At 40.7% G+C, this 16637-nt stretch overlaps 1 protein-coding gene across 4 annotated transcripts in view; it reads left to right on the top strand.

Moving 5' to 3' along the window:
• TBC1D9 (TBC1 domain family member 9) overlaps positions 1-13490 on the top strand; it is a 55008-nt gene extending 41518 nt beyond the window's left edge. The window contains exons 14-21 of one of the 4 annotated variants that reach the window (XM_059827007.1): positions 422-520; positions 641-709; positions 2023-2263; positions 7475-7540; positions 9060-9146; positions 10097-10171; positions 10309-10409; positions 11373-13490. In XM_059827007.1, coding sequence (XP_059682990.1) covers positions 422-520; positions 641-709; positions 2023-2263; positions 7475-7540; positions 9060-9146; positions 10097-10171; positions 10309-10409; positions 11373-12098 — 1464 coding nt within the window. In that variant the 3' untranslated portion in view covers positions 12099-13490. Of the gene's footprint in view, positions 1-421; positions 521-640; positions 710-2022; positions 2264-7474; positions 7541-9059; positions 9147-10096; positions 10183-10305; positions 10410-11372 lie in introns of all 4 variants that reach the window. The other 3 variants (XM_059827006.1, XM_059827009.1, XM_059827008.1) reach the window with 3 other exon arrangements.
• The last annotated feature ends 3147 nt before the right edge of the window (positions 13491-16637 follow it).

The following is a 16637-nucleotide window of genomic DNA, read 5'->3' as shown; positions in this document are numbered from 1 at the left end:
CTGTCTCAGCCATTAGAGATCAATTTGTCTAAATATCTCCTCTCTCTGTAACAATTAAGAGATATTCCAGGGCAAGCTGAAATAAAACCGTGCAGAAGGAGTTACGAAAAAATCTATTCATAGAGCCAAGGAAGAAATCTCTAACTGCTGAGATTATGGTTTGAAATGTGAGGATTTGTAGCTTAATAAAGACCTTTCAAATTAAAGGAAAATAAGTTATTGGGAAGAATAAAATCTAGCGATACATTCCTCAAGTCTTCGTAACTTTGTCACATGTTAGAAAAATGCCTTAACAGCAGTTCTTTAAACATGCCATTTGTGGTATATCACATAATTAAATTAATTTCTTAAATACATTAAAGGCAAGCTAAGTATTCCAAATACTAATGCACAGAGTATCCTGTACTTTTTCTCTTTTAAGAAATTTGGAAGTATCCGAGCAGATTTAATTGAACAAATGAGATTCAAACAAAGGCTGAAAGTTATCCAAACCCTTGAAGATACTACAAAGCGCAATGTGGTAAGTACTGAAATAATGTTCTTTGCGAAGATTAAGGTCAGTCAGTTTCTGAAATGTAAATTACCTTTTCAATGAGACATAGATTTCAAATCTGTAACTGTTACTGTTATGTTTCAAAAGGTACGAACTATTGTGACAGAGACTTCTTTTACTATCGATGAACTGGAGGAACTGTATGCTCTTTTTAAGGTAAAGCTAAGTGAAGATACGATCATGTGCCTGCGGGGAATGCAAACGTTTATTTTTGACATGGACTGGGTCTTTTCTAAAGACCAGGTTGAGTCTGTGAGTTACTTGCTATCAGGTGTCTTAATACAAACTTGAATTAGCTGCTGTATTATAGAATATACCAAAAAAACCCACCCCAACCTGTTTTTAAAAGCTCAGGAAATAAATAATTCACTAAATGATTTGTCCATGGAAAAAAAGAAGGTACTGACGAAAACTATTATAATGAAAAAGTGAATAGATAGAGGCTTTTGATCAGTCTTTAGAAACTTACATATGTCTCTCTCTACCTGACCCAAGTTTTGGAATGTAACATAGAAATGCCTTTATTCTATTATCTCAGACAGTTAATACTTCCATATCACAATAGCTGATTTTTGCCATTGTTAATGCTTTAATGTCTACTGTATCACATGGAAATTTAGTGTCACAAAGTGCTATGTCTTTGTAAGTTGATTGTACAGCAATACCATCAGATCCACAAATTTAAAGGTGAGCAGTTAAAATGCTTTAGTGCCTTAAAACAAGATACTTTCTTCCTGTTTTGTTATAACAGATTTTTTTCTTTTATACCATGAAGAATTTCTTTCCTTTCAGTTTCCCATCTGTAATGTCAGGTATTACGATTATCCAAATCCTGTGGTGCCTTCTTTCAGTCTTCCATGGAATCAGTGAGACCAAGTCAGACAGTCCACCCCAGTTGATCACTGTGCAGTGCTAGGTTCTCTTTCTCTAAGCTTCTGAATCGTTTTGAATTAGATTCTGCTGAAATTAGCTCCAGAACTTTCACTGACTTCAGTAAGACTGAAAGAGTAGGACTTTATACAGTATTTTTGAGACTATACAGTTCAACAAAAACCATTTCAAATAAACAGCTATTTTCATGTGCTCTGAAATTAAGGATGTCGTGAGAGTCCCCTTTCTGACTTGACTGTGTGGTGAGGTTGAAGGGGGTGACTAAGCACAGCAAGCCTGTGTATATATGCAAGTTACAGCTGCTTACTGCTCTGTTCAAAACAGGTATTTCATGGTCCATCTGCCTGGGAGGCAGAAGAAGTTTTGCTTTATCTTCTTTTTTTGTAGAGGGATGTCTTTTAGTGCTGGTTAGAGGAGGAACCTCTTGCAGAACTGCAAGGGCTAGGCAGATGCAAATACATCTGCTAGTCTTGTGGGTTTTTAAGAATGTGTGTATGAGTTGTTTGGATTTTTTTTTAATCATTGATAGCGTGTTTACAGAGGTGATGACAATCTCACAGCATTTGCCTTCTGTTCAGGCAGAACATCTGACTAGCTGCTACTGGGGAGGAAACAGTAATGCTATTGACCGGCATGATCCCAGCCTGCCTTATCTGGAGCAGTACCGTATTGACTTTGAGCAGTTCAAGGGGATGTTCGCTCTCCTCTTTCCTTGGGCATGTGGAACTCATTCAGATGTATTAGCTGCACGCTTATTCAGGCTTCTTGATGAAAATGGAGACTTGCTCATCAACTTCCGCGAATTCGTCTCTGGGCTAAGTAAGGACAATTCATGGCACTCTCAAAATATTCTGACCAAACCAGTTTTTTTCTAAAAGGGATCCAGTCCTTCAGAAACACAGATGTTATATTAGCTGTCAGATAATGAATTTGAGTTTGACGTATGCCAATTTGCATGAGTCACCTTTGTTTTAAGAGCTGTTCATGCTACCATTCGGTTCATTTTATCATGCCTGTGACAGTGGTTCCCACTGGGGTTTAGGCTGGTCTCAGTAGGTGCATCTGCATTAGCCAGTGGTGTATCACACTGGGAGAGGGACCACATGTGAACTACAAGTCCATTAGGGTCTGAGGATTTCCCTGACAGCTAACTCTCAACACAAAATTGACCTGCAACTTGTGTGCTTAATGGTGTGATTACTTCTAATCAAATTATTTTCTTTGGGAAAGTCTTTTGTATGTTCTTCTATAGTGTTCCTCCCTCAGCGACACTGCATTTTGTTATCTGCTCCTTAAACTTTCGCTCAAAGTTGGGAATTCATCCCTTTTGTCAGCGCTACCAGCTCTGGAAAGGGGAGAGAGGCAGGATTTGCTCCCTTGGTTGTTCAGGAAGAAGACTTTTGAGAAATTTACGTACACATATAAGGGGTGGGGGAAGGATTGAGCGAGGATGCTAGTTTTGTTTGCCCCTGAATAAAAATGCTTCTCTTTAGAAGTCTGCTGACACCCCACATACATATGTCCCTGTGTGAAGGGAAGGTATCACACCTCACAGTATGTGTAGTGAGAGGTACTACATGTATTACTTCTGAAATCAATAACCAAGACTACAGACTAAGAGAGAGAGCAGGCTGGAAGTAATCTGAAAAGGAGAAAGTGGAGGTTCAGGTCAGATAGGGAGGCTGAATGTTTTTAATGGAGATTACAGCCCATGCAAGTCTTGAAGAAGCAAGATTTCAAGACATGAAAGTCAGTATCGCAACAAAGGGAATGTGCAAGCCCCAGGATTAACATGACGAAAAAGATGAGGCAGGAGCTGGCCACCCCTTTTTTGAATATAGCAGGAATTATTCCCTGTAAGTGACCAACATCTCACCATCTATTGTGTTATTTCATGGCAATTCCTCCAGCTTTACGTTTTGATCCTTTTTGAGAGAGAAAAGATTTCCCTCTCTGGCTTTCAGCAACTCTTTGAAACAGTATTTTTAAGCATTAGGGCTCCAAATGCAGCCTTGCATTGAAACCTCTGTACAGCAATGGTAATACCTGTTTTCTTGCAGGTGCAAAACAGCTCTGTGACAGTAAAACTGATCGCACACCTCCCCTTCACACTACCCAAAAAAACAGTGCTGTCTATGATGCAGTTCTGAATTGTATTTGAGGAACTGTTTGCCAGGTAACACTTAATGGCCTTTTGAGACATGACCCATGGATTAACTACTCTTGCTGCTTACAGGATGCTGTTAAAAACAATCAACCAGTTATTGGTTGAGACAGCATTTTTTAGAACCAATAATGAGTAATAAGAACAAGGAACAGAAATAAGAACACTGTGAACAGAAATGAATGTAAAACGCACAAATGTGGCTATAAGCCGACATGACTGAACTAAAATCTTCAATGGGCTAAACAATCAAAATCGCTCATTCTGCAAAACCACATTTTTTCAGAAACTAAGCCAAATGTGGCATAGCTTGAAATTTTATTTTTTTGAAAAGTCAACACCCTGACCCCTTTTTTGTTTAAGAAGCACATGAATGTTAGCAAGGACAACACAGCCACCCAAACAACATGGGATTTGTTTGAGCATATTTCACTATGCCCCGGGACTTTTAAAAACTTCACAAACATCAGCTGCTTCAGTCTGCCTTACCAACCCAATATGCCTTGGCTAAGAAAATCTCCTAAATGAGAAATATCTTCTGTTGGAGCAAGATGCATCTGCTCAACAGGGGACTGTGTTGCCTTGTCCTTGTGGCTGTCCCGGAAAGCATGGTCAGAGGATGAGCATTCTGGAGGTGACCTGTGGGAACCGTCCTTTCTCTTCTTACTGTGTCTAAACAGCAGTATTGGACTCTGGCCCTGGTTACTCAGATCTGTCTTTCCTAAAGGAAGCGCCTTATTCAAGCACCTGAAGCATTTCTGTTTCACAACTCTTTAAATGGCCTTATTCCATGTAGCCATAAGGATTTGTTCCCTCCAAGCCTCTCTTTGATGCCACTGACTCCTTCTAGGAGTGCCATTAAGAGGAGGTGAAAAGGGGTGCTGTGTGTCCCAGCATGGGCTCATAGCGCTTTCTTGTGTCACATGAAATCCATGGGACATGAGAGGACTGTAAGTGCAACTGGGAATCTCCATTTCCTTTTCATAGCCCCTACAGCAAATAGCTCAAGAACCTCCTCCTTCAGGTGCCTCTAGGGCCTCAGCTGAGCAAAGACGGAACAACCTGGCGTATTCTTCTGTACATTTACCCTGTGTCCTGTTACTGCAAGTTCAAATAAAGGATTGATCTTCATCAGTTTGCTCTAGGAGTTGTGCTGCTCAGAAAGGGTTGTCAGCCTTTGTTATGAGCTCTATGGGGTATTCACTCGTGAAGAAGCTCACCTGCACCCCCATACCACAGTGGATTATAGCATGTCAGTTGTTGACTCAGGCTCCAAGTAAGGTAGAGAGATTTCCACATAGACCCAAGGCGGTCCCCTGCCTCCCGTCGTGTTTTTGCAATACTCCCTTCTCAGAGCATGCAGCTCTTCCACCTCCCCAGTGACTACTGGTGTCTGCAGCACTCACTACAGCCTTGTGCAAAAGTCGGCACCATGAAAACTGTGTCTCTCAAGGAGTACCTGAGTGTAATTTTTTTTTTCCTGAAAACAGCTTTTCTCCAAGCTTGGGTTGCAGGAGGATGTTCAGAAAGCAGAGTGTTAACCTCACCACTCCTCTGATGCTTTCAGGAAGCTAAATACTATACAAACACTCCACACCCCTCCACCTGTGTTCAAGAGAGGGGCAACCGAAGCCAACACTTTTATCTTGCTACTAAGTTTTGTATTAACAGAATAAAGTTCTAACCTGTTTAATTATTTTGTTAATGGCCTCAAAAAAGACTGGGGGAAAACTGTGCACATACGACGTTATGCCCAGAAAAGACTTGCCACCTGCACGGCGTTGACAGAAGGAGAACAGTCAGAAAGGGGGCTCAGTGAAGGCTGTTCCTAGTCATGCCCTGAAAAGGGGTGCGTGGTCAGGCCCTGAGAGGGGTAAGAGCAGGTGTGCGTGAGGACAGTGGTTGCAGTGTGAAGGTGACAGCTTTCACTGCTGCTCTTTGAGGTAGAAAGATTCAAAGGGTATAGTCATGTTCTTTTCCAAGCACAGTTTCTTCTCCTACCACAAAGTAAATTTAAAACTTCTGGATAAAAACTGGCGATGCATCATCTGAGACTCGTACTGCAAAAAGATAAGACTTGTTGAAAGCTGTTGAAGGTTTTAAGACCTGTGACTCCAGAGTGCCAGGAATGAAGTATTTCTGGCTGGGACTAAGAATGGTCTTACCACCTCCCCGGTGCTGTTCAGAGGTCCTCAGCAGGTTCATCTGCTGTCTGTTCAGGGATGCAGGAGGCCACTGAATTCTCTGGGCTCTCCTATGAAATTATCTCTGTACAGCAGTGTGCAGGTCAAAATGGTGGCTTCAGCTGAGGTATCCACCCATAGAAAGATCTCCCCTAACTCTCCATAATAGGGGCACACCTGATCCTCTGCTGTTGTCTTTATGAATGTAACCTAATTTTTTTAATTCTTTAACACAGCATCAGTCCTCAGATCTTGGGTAGCGCACTGCAGCTAACTGTCACGCAGTTCCTGCAAATTGCCAGTGGGCTGTTCTTCCCTTTGTAAAACTTTCTGACCTCTCCCATGGGAGACCCGGAGGGTTGTCTCTGAGAGAGCACAGATAACATCTTTGGTAGACCTGTCCCGTGTTGTGTTGTCTTCATTCATGTACATTTTGAGGAGGAAAAGGGCCTGGCATTAGGAAGCACACACAGATTCATCTCAGGCAAAAAGTAAAAAGCAGTAGTAGTCAAGATTTTTCAGTTCTTTTCACATCTGGGGACAAGGAGAGGAATAAGCCTACGTGTGTCACTAGATACCCTGTGCCCTGAATCCTATTTTGGTGAATGCATCCCTAGCTGTTGCTGGAGGATGCAGAACTGCAGCCCATTCTGTGCCTTGGTTATTTCATGTCACCTTTAGCAGGGGGGCACTTCACGTGGTACCTGGGTGCATAACCTAAGACATGGTTTTACCAAAAGAGAAAGCATTATCTACATGGTGTGGTACACCGGCTAGGAACATAAGAAGGTTTTGTGCTTAAAAAGGACCGAGTTGAAAGCAAAATGACTAATGTAGATGTACTCAATTCTTTGGCTTAACATCTGTATTTATTGTAGTCTTGAGCTGTGATTGTTAGTATTTGCCAAACCACGCTTTATAGTTTGCATAGCAGAGGTAAGCTGACATGGTAGCCTGTAAGGTAAAATAAATCTCTGTGTAACCTAAATAATGAAGATTAATTCATTTGTTTATCAATTACATGTCATAACAAGATTTATGAAGAAGTCTGATTGTTTGTTATTTCAGTACTTCAAAATTAACTAATATCCATTTAATTAACTGGAAGGAGGGACTACAATAGACAGCTTGGATTTCATACAGCTAATTGTAGTGTAGACCAGAAAGTAATAGGGGTTGGGGTGGATAAATCACTAGAAAGCATTGTCTGAATATCAGTTTAGTCCGTGGCTAAGCTGTGATAAACGCTGTTTACTTGAATTTCTCTCTCTTTTTTTGGTAAATACCTTATTGTTCTAAATCATGTGATGTTGTTATTGGATCCTCGGATCAGAAAGTTTGAAGTCCACACAAAAAGGTCGTCTTAACTTTCAGCTGGAGGCCTTTCTGAGTGGTAATGTGATGATCATAGATTATTTTTGAGCGTTATAAAATAGACATTTAATGAAGGAGCCAAGGCTGAAGTACAAAATTCAGGGTAAGGTGGTCTGTGTTCTCTTGCTATTTTCGCTGCAGATGCGTGATCGTAGAAGTCAAGTGACTGCCTTATGATCTCAGGCTGTAAAGGGACTGCAGTGCTTCCCAGAGTGAAGGTTGCAGCTTCTAAAATGAAATATTGTAGCAATAATAAATAGAATGGCATTGAATGCTGAGTATTAACATACTGCATATAATGCTGTTTAGGTGCAGCATGCCATGGAGATCTTACAGAGAAGCTGAAGCTACTGTATAAAATGCATGTTTTGCCTGGTAAGTAAATGATGTTAACATAGCTGTCGTCTTGTTGAGAACGGAAATTTGGAGCAGAGTTGTTTATGACTAGCTTTCCCAATTAAAAATTAATTTGTGGGAATTACTGTAGCTGTTTATGCAGCAGTAAAATAAGAGAGCTTCTACCGTAACCAAACATGGATTTGGAAAGTCTGAAGGCAGCCATGCAGCCCTCTATTGCTCTGGCTGCGAACAGGCCATTTGTATGTGTCTCTTGCCTGTTTAGCTGGGGTTGGTGACTTCCCCCATGCATAACAAACACAGTGTTCTTCAGCATTTCACAGAATCACTAAGGTTGGAAAAGACCTGTAAGATCATCAAGTCCAACCATTACCAAAAAAAAAAAAACAAAAAAAACCCAACAAAAAACAAAACACCACACACACCCCAAAAAAACCCAAAACAACCCACCCACACCACACAGCACCATGCCCATCAAGCCATGTCCCACAATGCCACATCCACACGCTCCTTGAATACCTCCAGGGAGGGTGACTCCACTACCTCCCTGGGCAGTCTATTCCACTGTGTTACCACTCTCTCTCATTTGTTACCATAATGCACTTTATTTAACAGTGAAGCTAGCCTAAAATGTTCCTGCATGCCCGGGCTACTCGTTTCTGCCCCCAGGATTTCTTCTTAGTTCCCCCTCTGGGCTGATAAAACTGTTTGCAGAGGGAAGCTCGAGATCATTTCATAGGTGTGTTTTCCAGGGAGCTGTACAAACTGTTGGTCTCAGCTGGGTGAGAAAGGCAGTCTAGGGTGGAGAGGGGATGGAAACATCTCAAAACAGTTTTGCCCCTGACGAAATGATGTCCTGGAACTATAACCTCTCTGGCTTGTCACATGTGTGCCATAAAGAAACTATTGCTGACCTCACTGAATCTGTGATTTAAGTATGTTGCAGCTGTTTGGGTAGTTTAATTCTTGTGCACATTTACATCCTCTGGTTAAGATATCTAAAAGCTTTGAGAGGACATTCACCTTCATGTTCTTTGAATATGTGTCCCTGATTGCTCCCAGCTGGCTTTGCTGGAGGTAGGCTTGAGCGATCCACTAATTTAACAGGAAAAAAAAAAAATACAGTTTTGTTGAACTATAACAGAAGAGATCCATTTTTAATAATGTAGCTTCCGGTATTCGGGGACTGGTAAGCTCATACCAAATCACAACAGACTGTTTCCAGCTAGGAAAGGGTTCATTACCTGCTTAGGAAATGCTGAACTGCACAGAAGAAAGTAACGGAAGTAGACATGGGAAGATGGACAAGCCAGCCTCCAAAGGCAAACAACTACTTGTTAGTCAGGCAGTATTGGAGATCGGGGAGGAGACAGTACAGGTCCAGTTGTCATCTCCTGTGAGCTGAAAAGAGATGATTCCTAACCCATTACATCCTTAATTCTAGAAACTGACATTCTAAATGTATCAATGGAAATATGTTCTAGTTTTTAATTAAAGGGTGGAATTTTTAATGAAAGAATTTTATTATATTGCTTAGATCCATCCCCTGAGCAAGAAGAGCCAGACTCTGCTTTTGAAGCTACTCAGTACTTTTTTGAAGACATCACACCAGAATGTACACACGGTAGGCATCTTTTGTCTCGGGAGTGAAAAGATGAGGTAATGCATTTCAAACAACATGTCTTTTTAGGAAGCTACTTTTTCATTGGATTAAACTTTGTAAGTGAAGTATTCTCTGTAAAAAGAAGTGTGTGGTCTTCGTATATATTTTGATATCCTTAGAGTTGCAGGCGTGTGTACGCTAAGAACTCCCCTGGATTGTGCATTGCAGAAGTACTCTCAGAATAATGTCATCAGTGTGTTGCAATAGAAGTAATTTTGTGATAAGTGCAGCATATATGCCTTGATGGAGAATGAGAATAAATATATTGGCTTTCAAGATATATTTGGATCAGAACTTAAAATATTCTACAAAACTGAAGCCAAAAGATATATCCAAATGTAGTTCAGCAGTTTGAAATCTTTTTGTGCCCTTCCGAGAACCTGGGTCTCATCATTGTTGTCTTAAATGGCATTCTCTTTCTTGAGATATTTGATGTTAGGTTTCTCTCTGATTCAAGAAAAATATTGCCCATCCTTCAGATTACAGGGGGAAGGAAGGTTGTTTGAAAATACAGATAAGAATTAATAGACTAGAGATGGCAATTTTAAGTCCTGATAGACAAAAGAAGATACACTAATAACCACCAAACATAAAGCTGTTTGTGTTGTGGTAACACATTGTACTACATCATTGTACTACATACGTAGTATGTAGTACGTACTTACTACAACATCATTGTACTACACAAACAAAACCTAAGATGGTCCCTGTCTTCGTATTTATATTATTAATTATATGGAATTTGTCAGCAGATTTAAGAATAAGCAAAAATCATCATTTAGTCCTATCTTTCTTACTCTGCACTTTCTGCAGTGTTAACATTTTCTCTATTTTGCACTGTACACATGAAAAGAATGTATATATCTAAAACCACACTGATCTCTCTCTCCCCCCACCCCTCCACTTCCTAGTTGTTGGCCTAGACAGCAGGAACAAACAAGGAGTAGATGATGGGTTTGTTACAGTGAGTCTGAAAACAGACAAAGGTATGCATGGTGTCTCCATTTGAATTACATCTTTCATTTCTTATAAAGATGCTCCTTTTGAAAATGGAGAAAAAAGTATTCATTTAAGGTTTCTTCATGGACTTTTCCTGCATCTCTGGGTATTTTTTTGACAGTAGGCAAGAAGAGCTCACAAGAGAATAGAAATTATCTGAGAATGTGGAGCCAAGAGAATAAATGCAAAGCAAAAAATACAAAGGACTTACCCAAACTGAATCAGGTACTTCTGCTGACATTTACTTATTTTTCATTAACTTTAAACTTTCTTCACATACTTACAAATATTCAATACATTAACACTGAATAAAGGTTTCATTTTGAGGCAGATACTTTTTTTACCAGAGCAGCAGTCAGCTGATTACCAAAGTTAGTTGTTTTCAGCATACTGTAACTGGCATTCAGCTCCCAAAACATCCTAAAAATGAGATACACACGTACAGGAATGATAACATATTATTTTGATCTCAAGACAAAGGGTGATATGACATTGAATATCACCAGCTAGCTCATAATGTCCCATGCACATTACCTGAAAGAAGCATTTTATGGTTTGTAATTTATACTGTCAGTCTCGTTCCCCTTAGATCCATAGCTGCTAAGGAGGAGGAGACCCGTGGGGACAGCTGTTTCCTCCAGAGCATGTTGGGAAGGTTTATTCCCTGTAGAGCAATGCGTCTTACTTAAGATAGCCCTGAACAAATCTCCTTCCTATTTAATTCGTGAGTTTTGAGTTCCAAAAGGCTCGCATCCAACTGAGTTATCACTGTCAATTAAAAGAGTGCTGCAGGTTTCTCATTTCATTTTTCATTACTTCTCATTAGTTTTATCAGACCCCTAGTTATACTTAGCATCATTCCTACAAGAAAATCCACCAAAATGAATGCTAAGTGTCTCACTGCTCACCCTCTGTTGCCCTCCTGTGGATGCAGAGAAATAAATTTGTCATATGATGGAAGACCAACATCCAACAGTTTATTCTGTATAGCTTTGAGAGAGGCAACACATCTGGCTGCCCAGTCATAGAAAATGCTTTCTAGACTGCACCTAGATTGTTTCCAATTTCGGTTTACTCACATAAACTATTGTATCGTACCTCCATTCCAGACTTTTTAAACTGATTTAGTAGATCTCAGTCCGATTTGATTCCCGCTCTCTCATTAATGTTTCCTCTCTCTGTGTTCAGGGACAGTTCATTGAACTGTGCAAGACAATGTACAATATGTTCAGTGAAGACCCCAATGAACAAGATCTGTACCACGCTACCGCTGCTGTGACAAGCTTGCTTTTGGAGATAGGTGAGGTTGGCAAGCTCTTCAACGCGCAGCCCACAAAAGAGACAGACAGCAGCAGTAACAATTGCAGCAAAACTATTCAGAGCGAGCTGTTTCAGAAGAAGGAGCACCAGCAGTACCCCCTTGAACAGCACAAGCCGTTCCAAAGCAGCCTTGTCACCAATGATGAGGAGGCCGTTTGCACCGACAGCACCCTGGGCATGCAGATGGAAGACATTAAGCTCGAAGACTCTTCTCCCAGGGACAACGGAGCCTGTTCTTCCATGCTCATTTCCGACGATGATACAAAAGATGACAGTTCGATGTCCTCTTACTCAGTACTGAGTGCAGGTTCGCATGAAGAAGAAAAGCTGCACTGCGAGGACATTGGTGAAGACACCGTTTTGGTACGGAGCAACCACACCACTTCTCTCCATAGAAGCACTAGCATTGACAGAGACTGGGCCATTACCTTTGAACAATTTTTAGCCTCCCTTCTGACTGAGCCAGCGCTGGTTAGATACTTTGATAAGCCTGTATCCATGATGGCTAGGATTACTAATGCTAAAAACGTAAGAATGATGGGTAAACCAATAACCTCAGCCAGTGACTATGAAATCTCTACTATGTCGGGATAAAAGGCAGTTGGGTTTTTTATTTATTTTTTTTATTCTGTATTTATTAGTACCTGGCACAGGCCCTGGTATTTTCAAAACATGATTGTTTTCACTAATGTGAAAATATTGGGGTGCAAACTTAACTATCTTGAAGTATAATCACTCTTTCTGTGGGAAATGTTACACAAATGCAAATTTTATTCAAAATACAGAAAAAAATAGCAGTTGTCAGTGAAGTGTGTGTATAATTAACCTTGCTGTCAATATAAAATGGTAAAGATTAGTTTTTAATTTCTAAATGTAAACTTAATGCCGATATTTATGTGCATTTTTAAAATAGACATATATAGAGATCTGATTCTTGGGGAAAAAAATGAACGAAACAGGAATTACCTAAAATTTAAAGGGACACTGTCAACCTGAATAGGACCTCAGGTGAAATTAAGTTCCAGGCAACATCCCTGAAGGATAATTTTATTTCATATAAGTTTCTTTTTTCAAAGAGGATAATGGGTTTTAACATATGCTTCAGTTTTGTTTTTTTTTTTAAATATGAAAGATCACCTTAGTGACACCTGCCTGGCTCCTAACTTCCTCTGCTTGAGATTGGGATGCTCAAATAAAAGTGAGAAGTCCATGCCAAGCCTAGCTGACACATCAGGCAAACGTGGTTGAATGGGATGATTTTTGCTCTGACAGAAGGCAGAGCCCGTTTGCCTTTCCCTGGGTTCCGCGGCCTCCGGCTGCACCAAACCCAGCAGAGAGAAAGCCCTTTTCTGGCTGCGGCCGCCAAGGGAGGATCTCCAGCATGACCCTGCCTGGGGCTGTATTCCTAACCAGTGGACTTGGAAGCCCTGCTGGTGTGCTCCAAAGGCAGTGTATGCAGGTCCCAGAGCAGATTGGTAGAGTCTCTTTTTAAAAATTGAAAGCTGTTTTTAAAAGTTACAAAAAAATACATATATATACTTCTAAGGCTGGATCTACAGCATATATAGCTTAGCTCTTAAAACTAACCTTTACCACCAACCTATTATATCCTTGTTAGATTAAGAAAAAAACAAATGTATTGCATAAGTCTTCATTTACAACAGTGTAAAGTAGCAGTAATGAAAAAAATCTGCAAGATAATGTAACTGAATGTTTAAGTCTTACTGAGAACACTGTCACTTTATATAAAATGAATAGTATCCTGTATGAACTTACTGAATAATACGGTAAAATGAAAACTGGAGCACCTGCACTTTGAATCCTTGCTTCTTTTATACAGATATTCAGGATTTTTTTTAAATTTTGTTAGCTGTTTTTTAATTCATATTTGTTCAGTTCAGGATCATGCCTACATGCCTAATCTTTATTTGCTGTTTTGAGAATATTTTCTGTAGAATACTGTTGATTTTTTTATACTCCTGTATATTGCATCCATGTAACTTGCAAATTTTTTTAGCAGAAGCTATGTTTAATTCTTTTGTTTTAAAAGAATGCTTTTAAACTGTCAGATGAAGTGGTGTTTAACCACAAATAGGTAATGTGAACAAATAAAGTACACTCTGCACAGATTTGATTTTTAACTATTAAAGTCACGCTAGAGGGAAAAGTAGGTGATTGTGGTTTATTACACAGACAAATTACTTTGGATCTTCAACACCAGGTTTCAGAACAAAAACATCTGTTGTTTCCACGCCTGGTTTTCTTTAACACTTGAATGTGTTTAATTCCATCTGTGGCAAGCCACCCATGCAAGCTTCTCTCACACTACCCAATTTCATTAGACAGTTTTCCATGCTACACTCACATTTGGTGACAACAGTTGTTACTATTTTTTAAGACCCCCAGATCCTTTATGACCCATCCGTGCTTTGCTATAGCTCATTAGGCATGCTTTTAAGGCTTTAAATATTAGAATGTTTCTTACAGGGTACTGGTAAGCTGAGATGTCAGCCTCAAAACCATGGCAGTGACAGAACAGACGTGGATGCGCTCTATTCAGTGAATGAATTTCTGAAACTTACCATCTATTTGCGTGTCTATAAAGTTAATTTGCAAAACACAGCTGTTAATTTCTGAGGACTGCTCATATATCCCTTGTCTCAATCAGTTTACTGTTGATTTTTTTCTTTTGTTGGGAGTCGAGTTCTCTCTTTTACAATTTAGCCGTATGCAGACTACATATAACAGCATGAAAAAGCAATATAGTCTCTCTGCATATGAGACTATGCAGATTGGTTTACATATATATCAAATACTGATGTTCATTTGAAGCCATAATCACCATTTTTAAGAATGTAACTTTGTTCTAACTTAAGATGCCAGGGCCAGAGCAGGGTGCTTTATTGCAATGCCTGGCAGCTGAGTAAGTTACACAGAAACCTTCTAAAGGTTAACTTCCTAAAGATTAACTTCCTTAAGTGGACTGTTGACCTTTTTAAGTTTACAGATCCCTAAAATATTTCTCTTCTAGGTGTCTGTCATGGTAAAGTGCATTTCAGCCTATCAGCCATCTTCCACACACCCCTAGAGATGCACAGAGCACAGATGAAAAACATTTCCTTACCTTAAAGGGGCTTGCCAGCTTTGCTCCATACCCCACCCGCAGAGCTGGGGGTACAGCATATCACAAAAATCATTTTGCTGTTACAACTCCTGTAACAAGAAGAGGCATCCTCAAGTGGATCTCTGGTCTAACAGGAGCCATTTTACAAGGCAGCTTCTTTTTGTTTTGCTCCAGTAGCCTTCCTTATCTTCCTGATCATGTCAACAAAGCCCCTAAGCGTAAGCCAGGTCATCTTTAAGAATGGCTTTGCTATAGGTAGCAGCCAGGTGAGCTGATTTTCTCCAGATTTTTTTGGTGAGGCTGCTCACCTGATTAGGGCCACACCAAATGCCCACCTGACAGCTGCCTATTTAATGACAAGATCGGCTGCAACCTGTTCTTTAGTAGCTGGGTGGGAGCTGATGAGAGAAAAGCTGCTGAAGAGTTCAACTGACCAGCATACAGTGATGTGAAACCTTCAAAAAAACGTGAGTGACTATTTTTAAAGTCTTACCTGTATGTGTAGGCATGTTATATGAGCAAGTCGGTAGGGCTTTAGAAGTGCCTATGTCTTGTGCTTTGTATGCTTTGAGATAGTCTCTTTAATCTGTGAACTGTAGAGTCTAGTGAAGGCTGTTAGTCTCACAGCCGGGGCGGGGGGGAAGGGGACATCTTTTTCCTCTTCAGAGCTGAAATCTGTGACTGGACACTGATACGTGCTGTTTTTCTAGCTTGGTAGGAGCCTGGTGGCAACAGGGTGCTGCCTGCCTGCCAAGAGACAGGCAGCAGATAATAGAGGAGTGGGAGGTTATTTTGTAGAGCTTTCTCTATTTAAAAAAAAAAAAAAATTCAAGTTTTCTTCCAATCTGCTTTTCAATTATTCAGATGCTGATAGCCTATGAAAGTTCAATGGTACTTACTTCCTTCATTGTAGCATCTTACTGCTCCTGAATTCTAGGTGTTAGAGCTGAGGGTTGTGCTTGAGACTTGTGGAGGTTTGTGTTACACGTGTTTTGGGCAAGCAGACAGAAAGCTCGTTATGTGATGTATTAAACCTACTGAAAATTTGACATCAAAACTGTTGTAAAAAGAAAAGCACCTTAGGGGTTCTTTTACAGTGATGCTGGAGCTTCTGTTATAGTAGATGTCATATGTCAGCTGTTGTGTCACAAATTAAGATGGCAGAGGCTGGTATGATCTATACGGTGTGGGGGCTGTGGGAGAGAGGGAATAACCTTAAAGCAGTTGCTCAAGCAAAGAGATGGTGCTTGTGCTTGGAAAGCTGTGCAGCCGGGTCTGGTTCGTCAGCTGGGTGCTCTCCAAGCTTCGGGATCCCTCCTGCCACAGGGCCTTCGCTCCTAATCTTCACTCTCGCAGCAGCATTTTGAAACTGTGGTAATTGGGTCTCTTGACAGTAGGTGCAATACAGAAACCAACAAGAAACTGTTGGGAAGAGTTTGAATTCCATCAGGATACTTAGAGCAACAAAACGAAGGTGGTGCATAAGCACTGTAAGCTTACAACCTGCCTGAATGGAAAAGCAGTGGGTCAGAGAAGGCACCCATGGCCGTACCACCAGTGTATTACAGGTGGGGAGCGCAGCTCGACAAGTCCCCGCCAATTTGGGTTGTACGCGTGTTGATGAGTTCCAGTGCTGTTACTCGCCAAACTTCTGGCATCGCTGGGAGTGACTTAACCATCATCTCTTGTCTGTTCCAGTTCTTGATAATGCAGTAATAATGAGGTACACTGTAGCTGGGAGGTGCCTTTTATCAGAAATGAAATATTAACTGTAAAAAATACTTGATGCTGTTGTATCCATTTTTGTAAGACAAATGGACTGGCTGGGCTTAGAGTAAAACACCTGGAAAAAATGAGAATACTGAGGTATAGCATAGGGGTTGGCAGGTTAGTTCAGCCTATGGTGGAGTGCCTTAGTATCCCAGCCTTTTGCTTAGCTAGAGCCCCAGGTTCCAGCGTCTGGGGCCTTCCTTCGGGCCCTGGCATCAACACCTGAGGCGACAGGAGAA

This window comes from Gavia stellata, chromosome 19 (genome assembly GCF_030936135.1).
Source record: "Gavia stellata isolate bGavSte3 chromosome 19, bGavSte3.hap2, whole genome shotgun sequence".
Lineage (NCBI taxonomy): Eukaryota > Metazoa > Chordata > Aves > Gaviiformes > Gaviidae > Gavia > Gavia stellata.
Note: the sequence above shows the minus strand (reverse complement) of the source record. Positions and strands in the feature narration are given on the sequence as shown.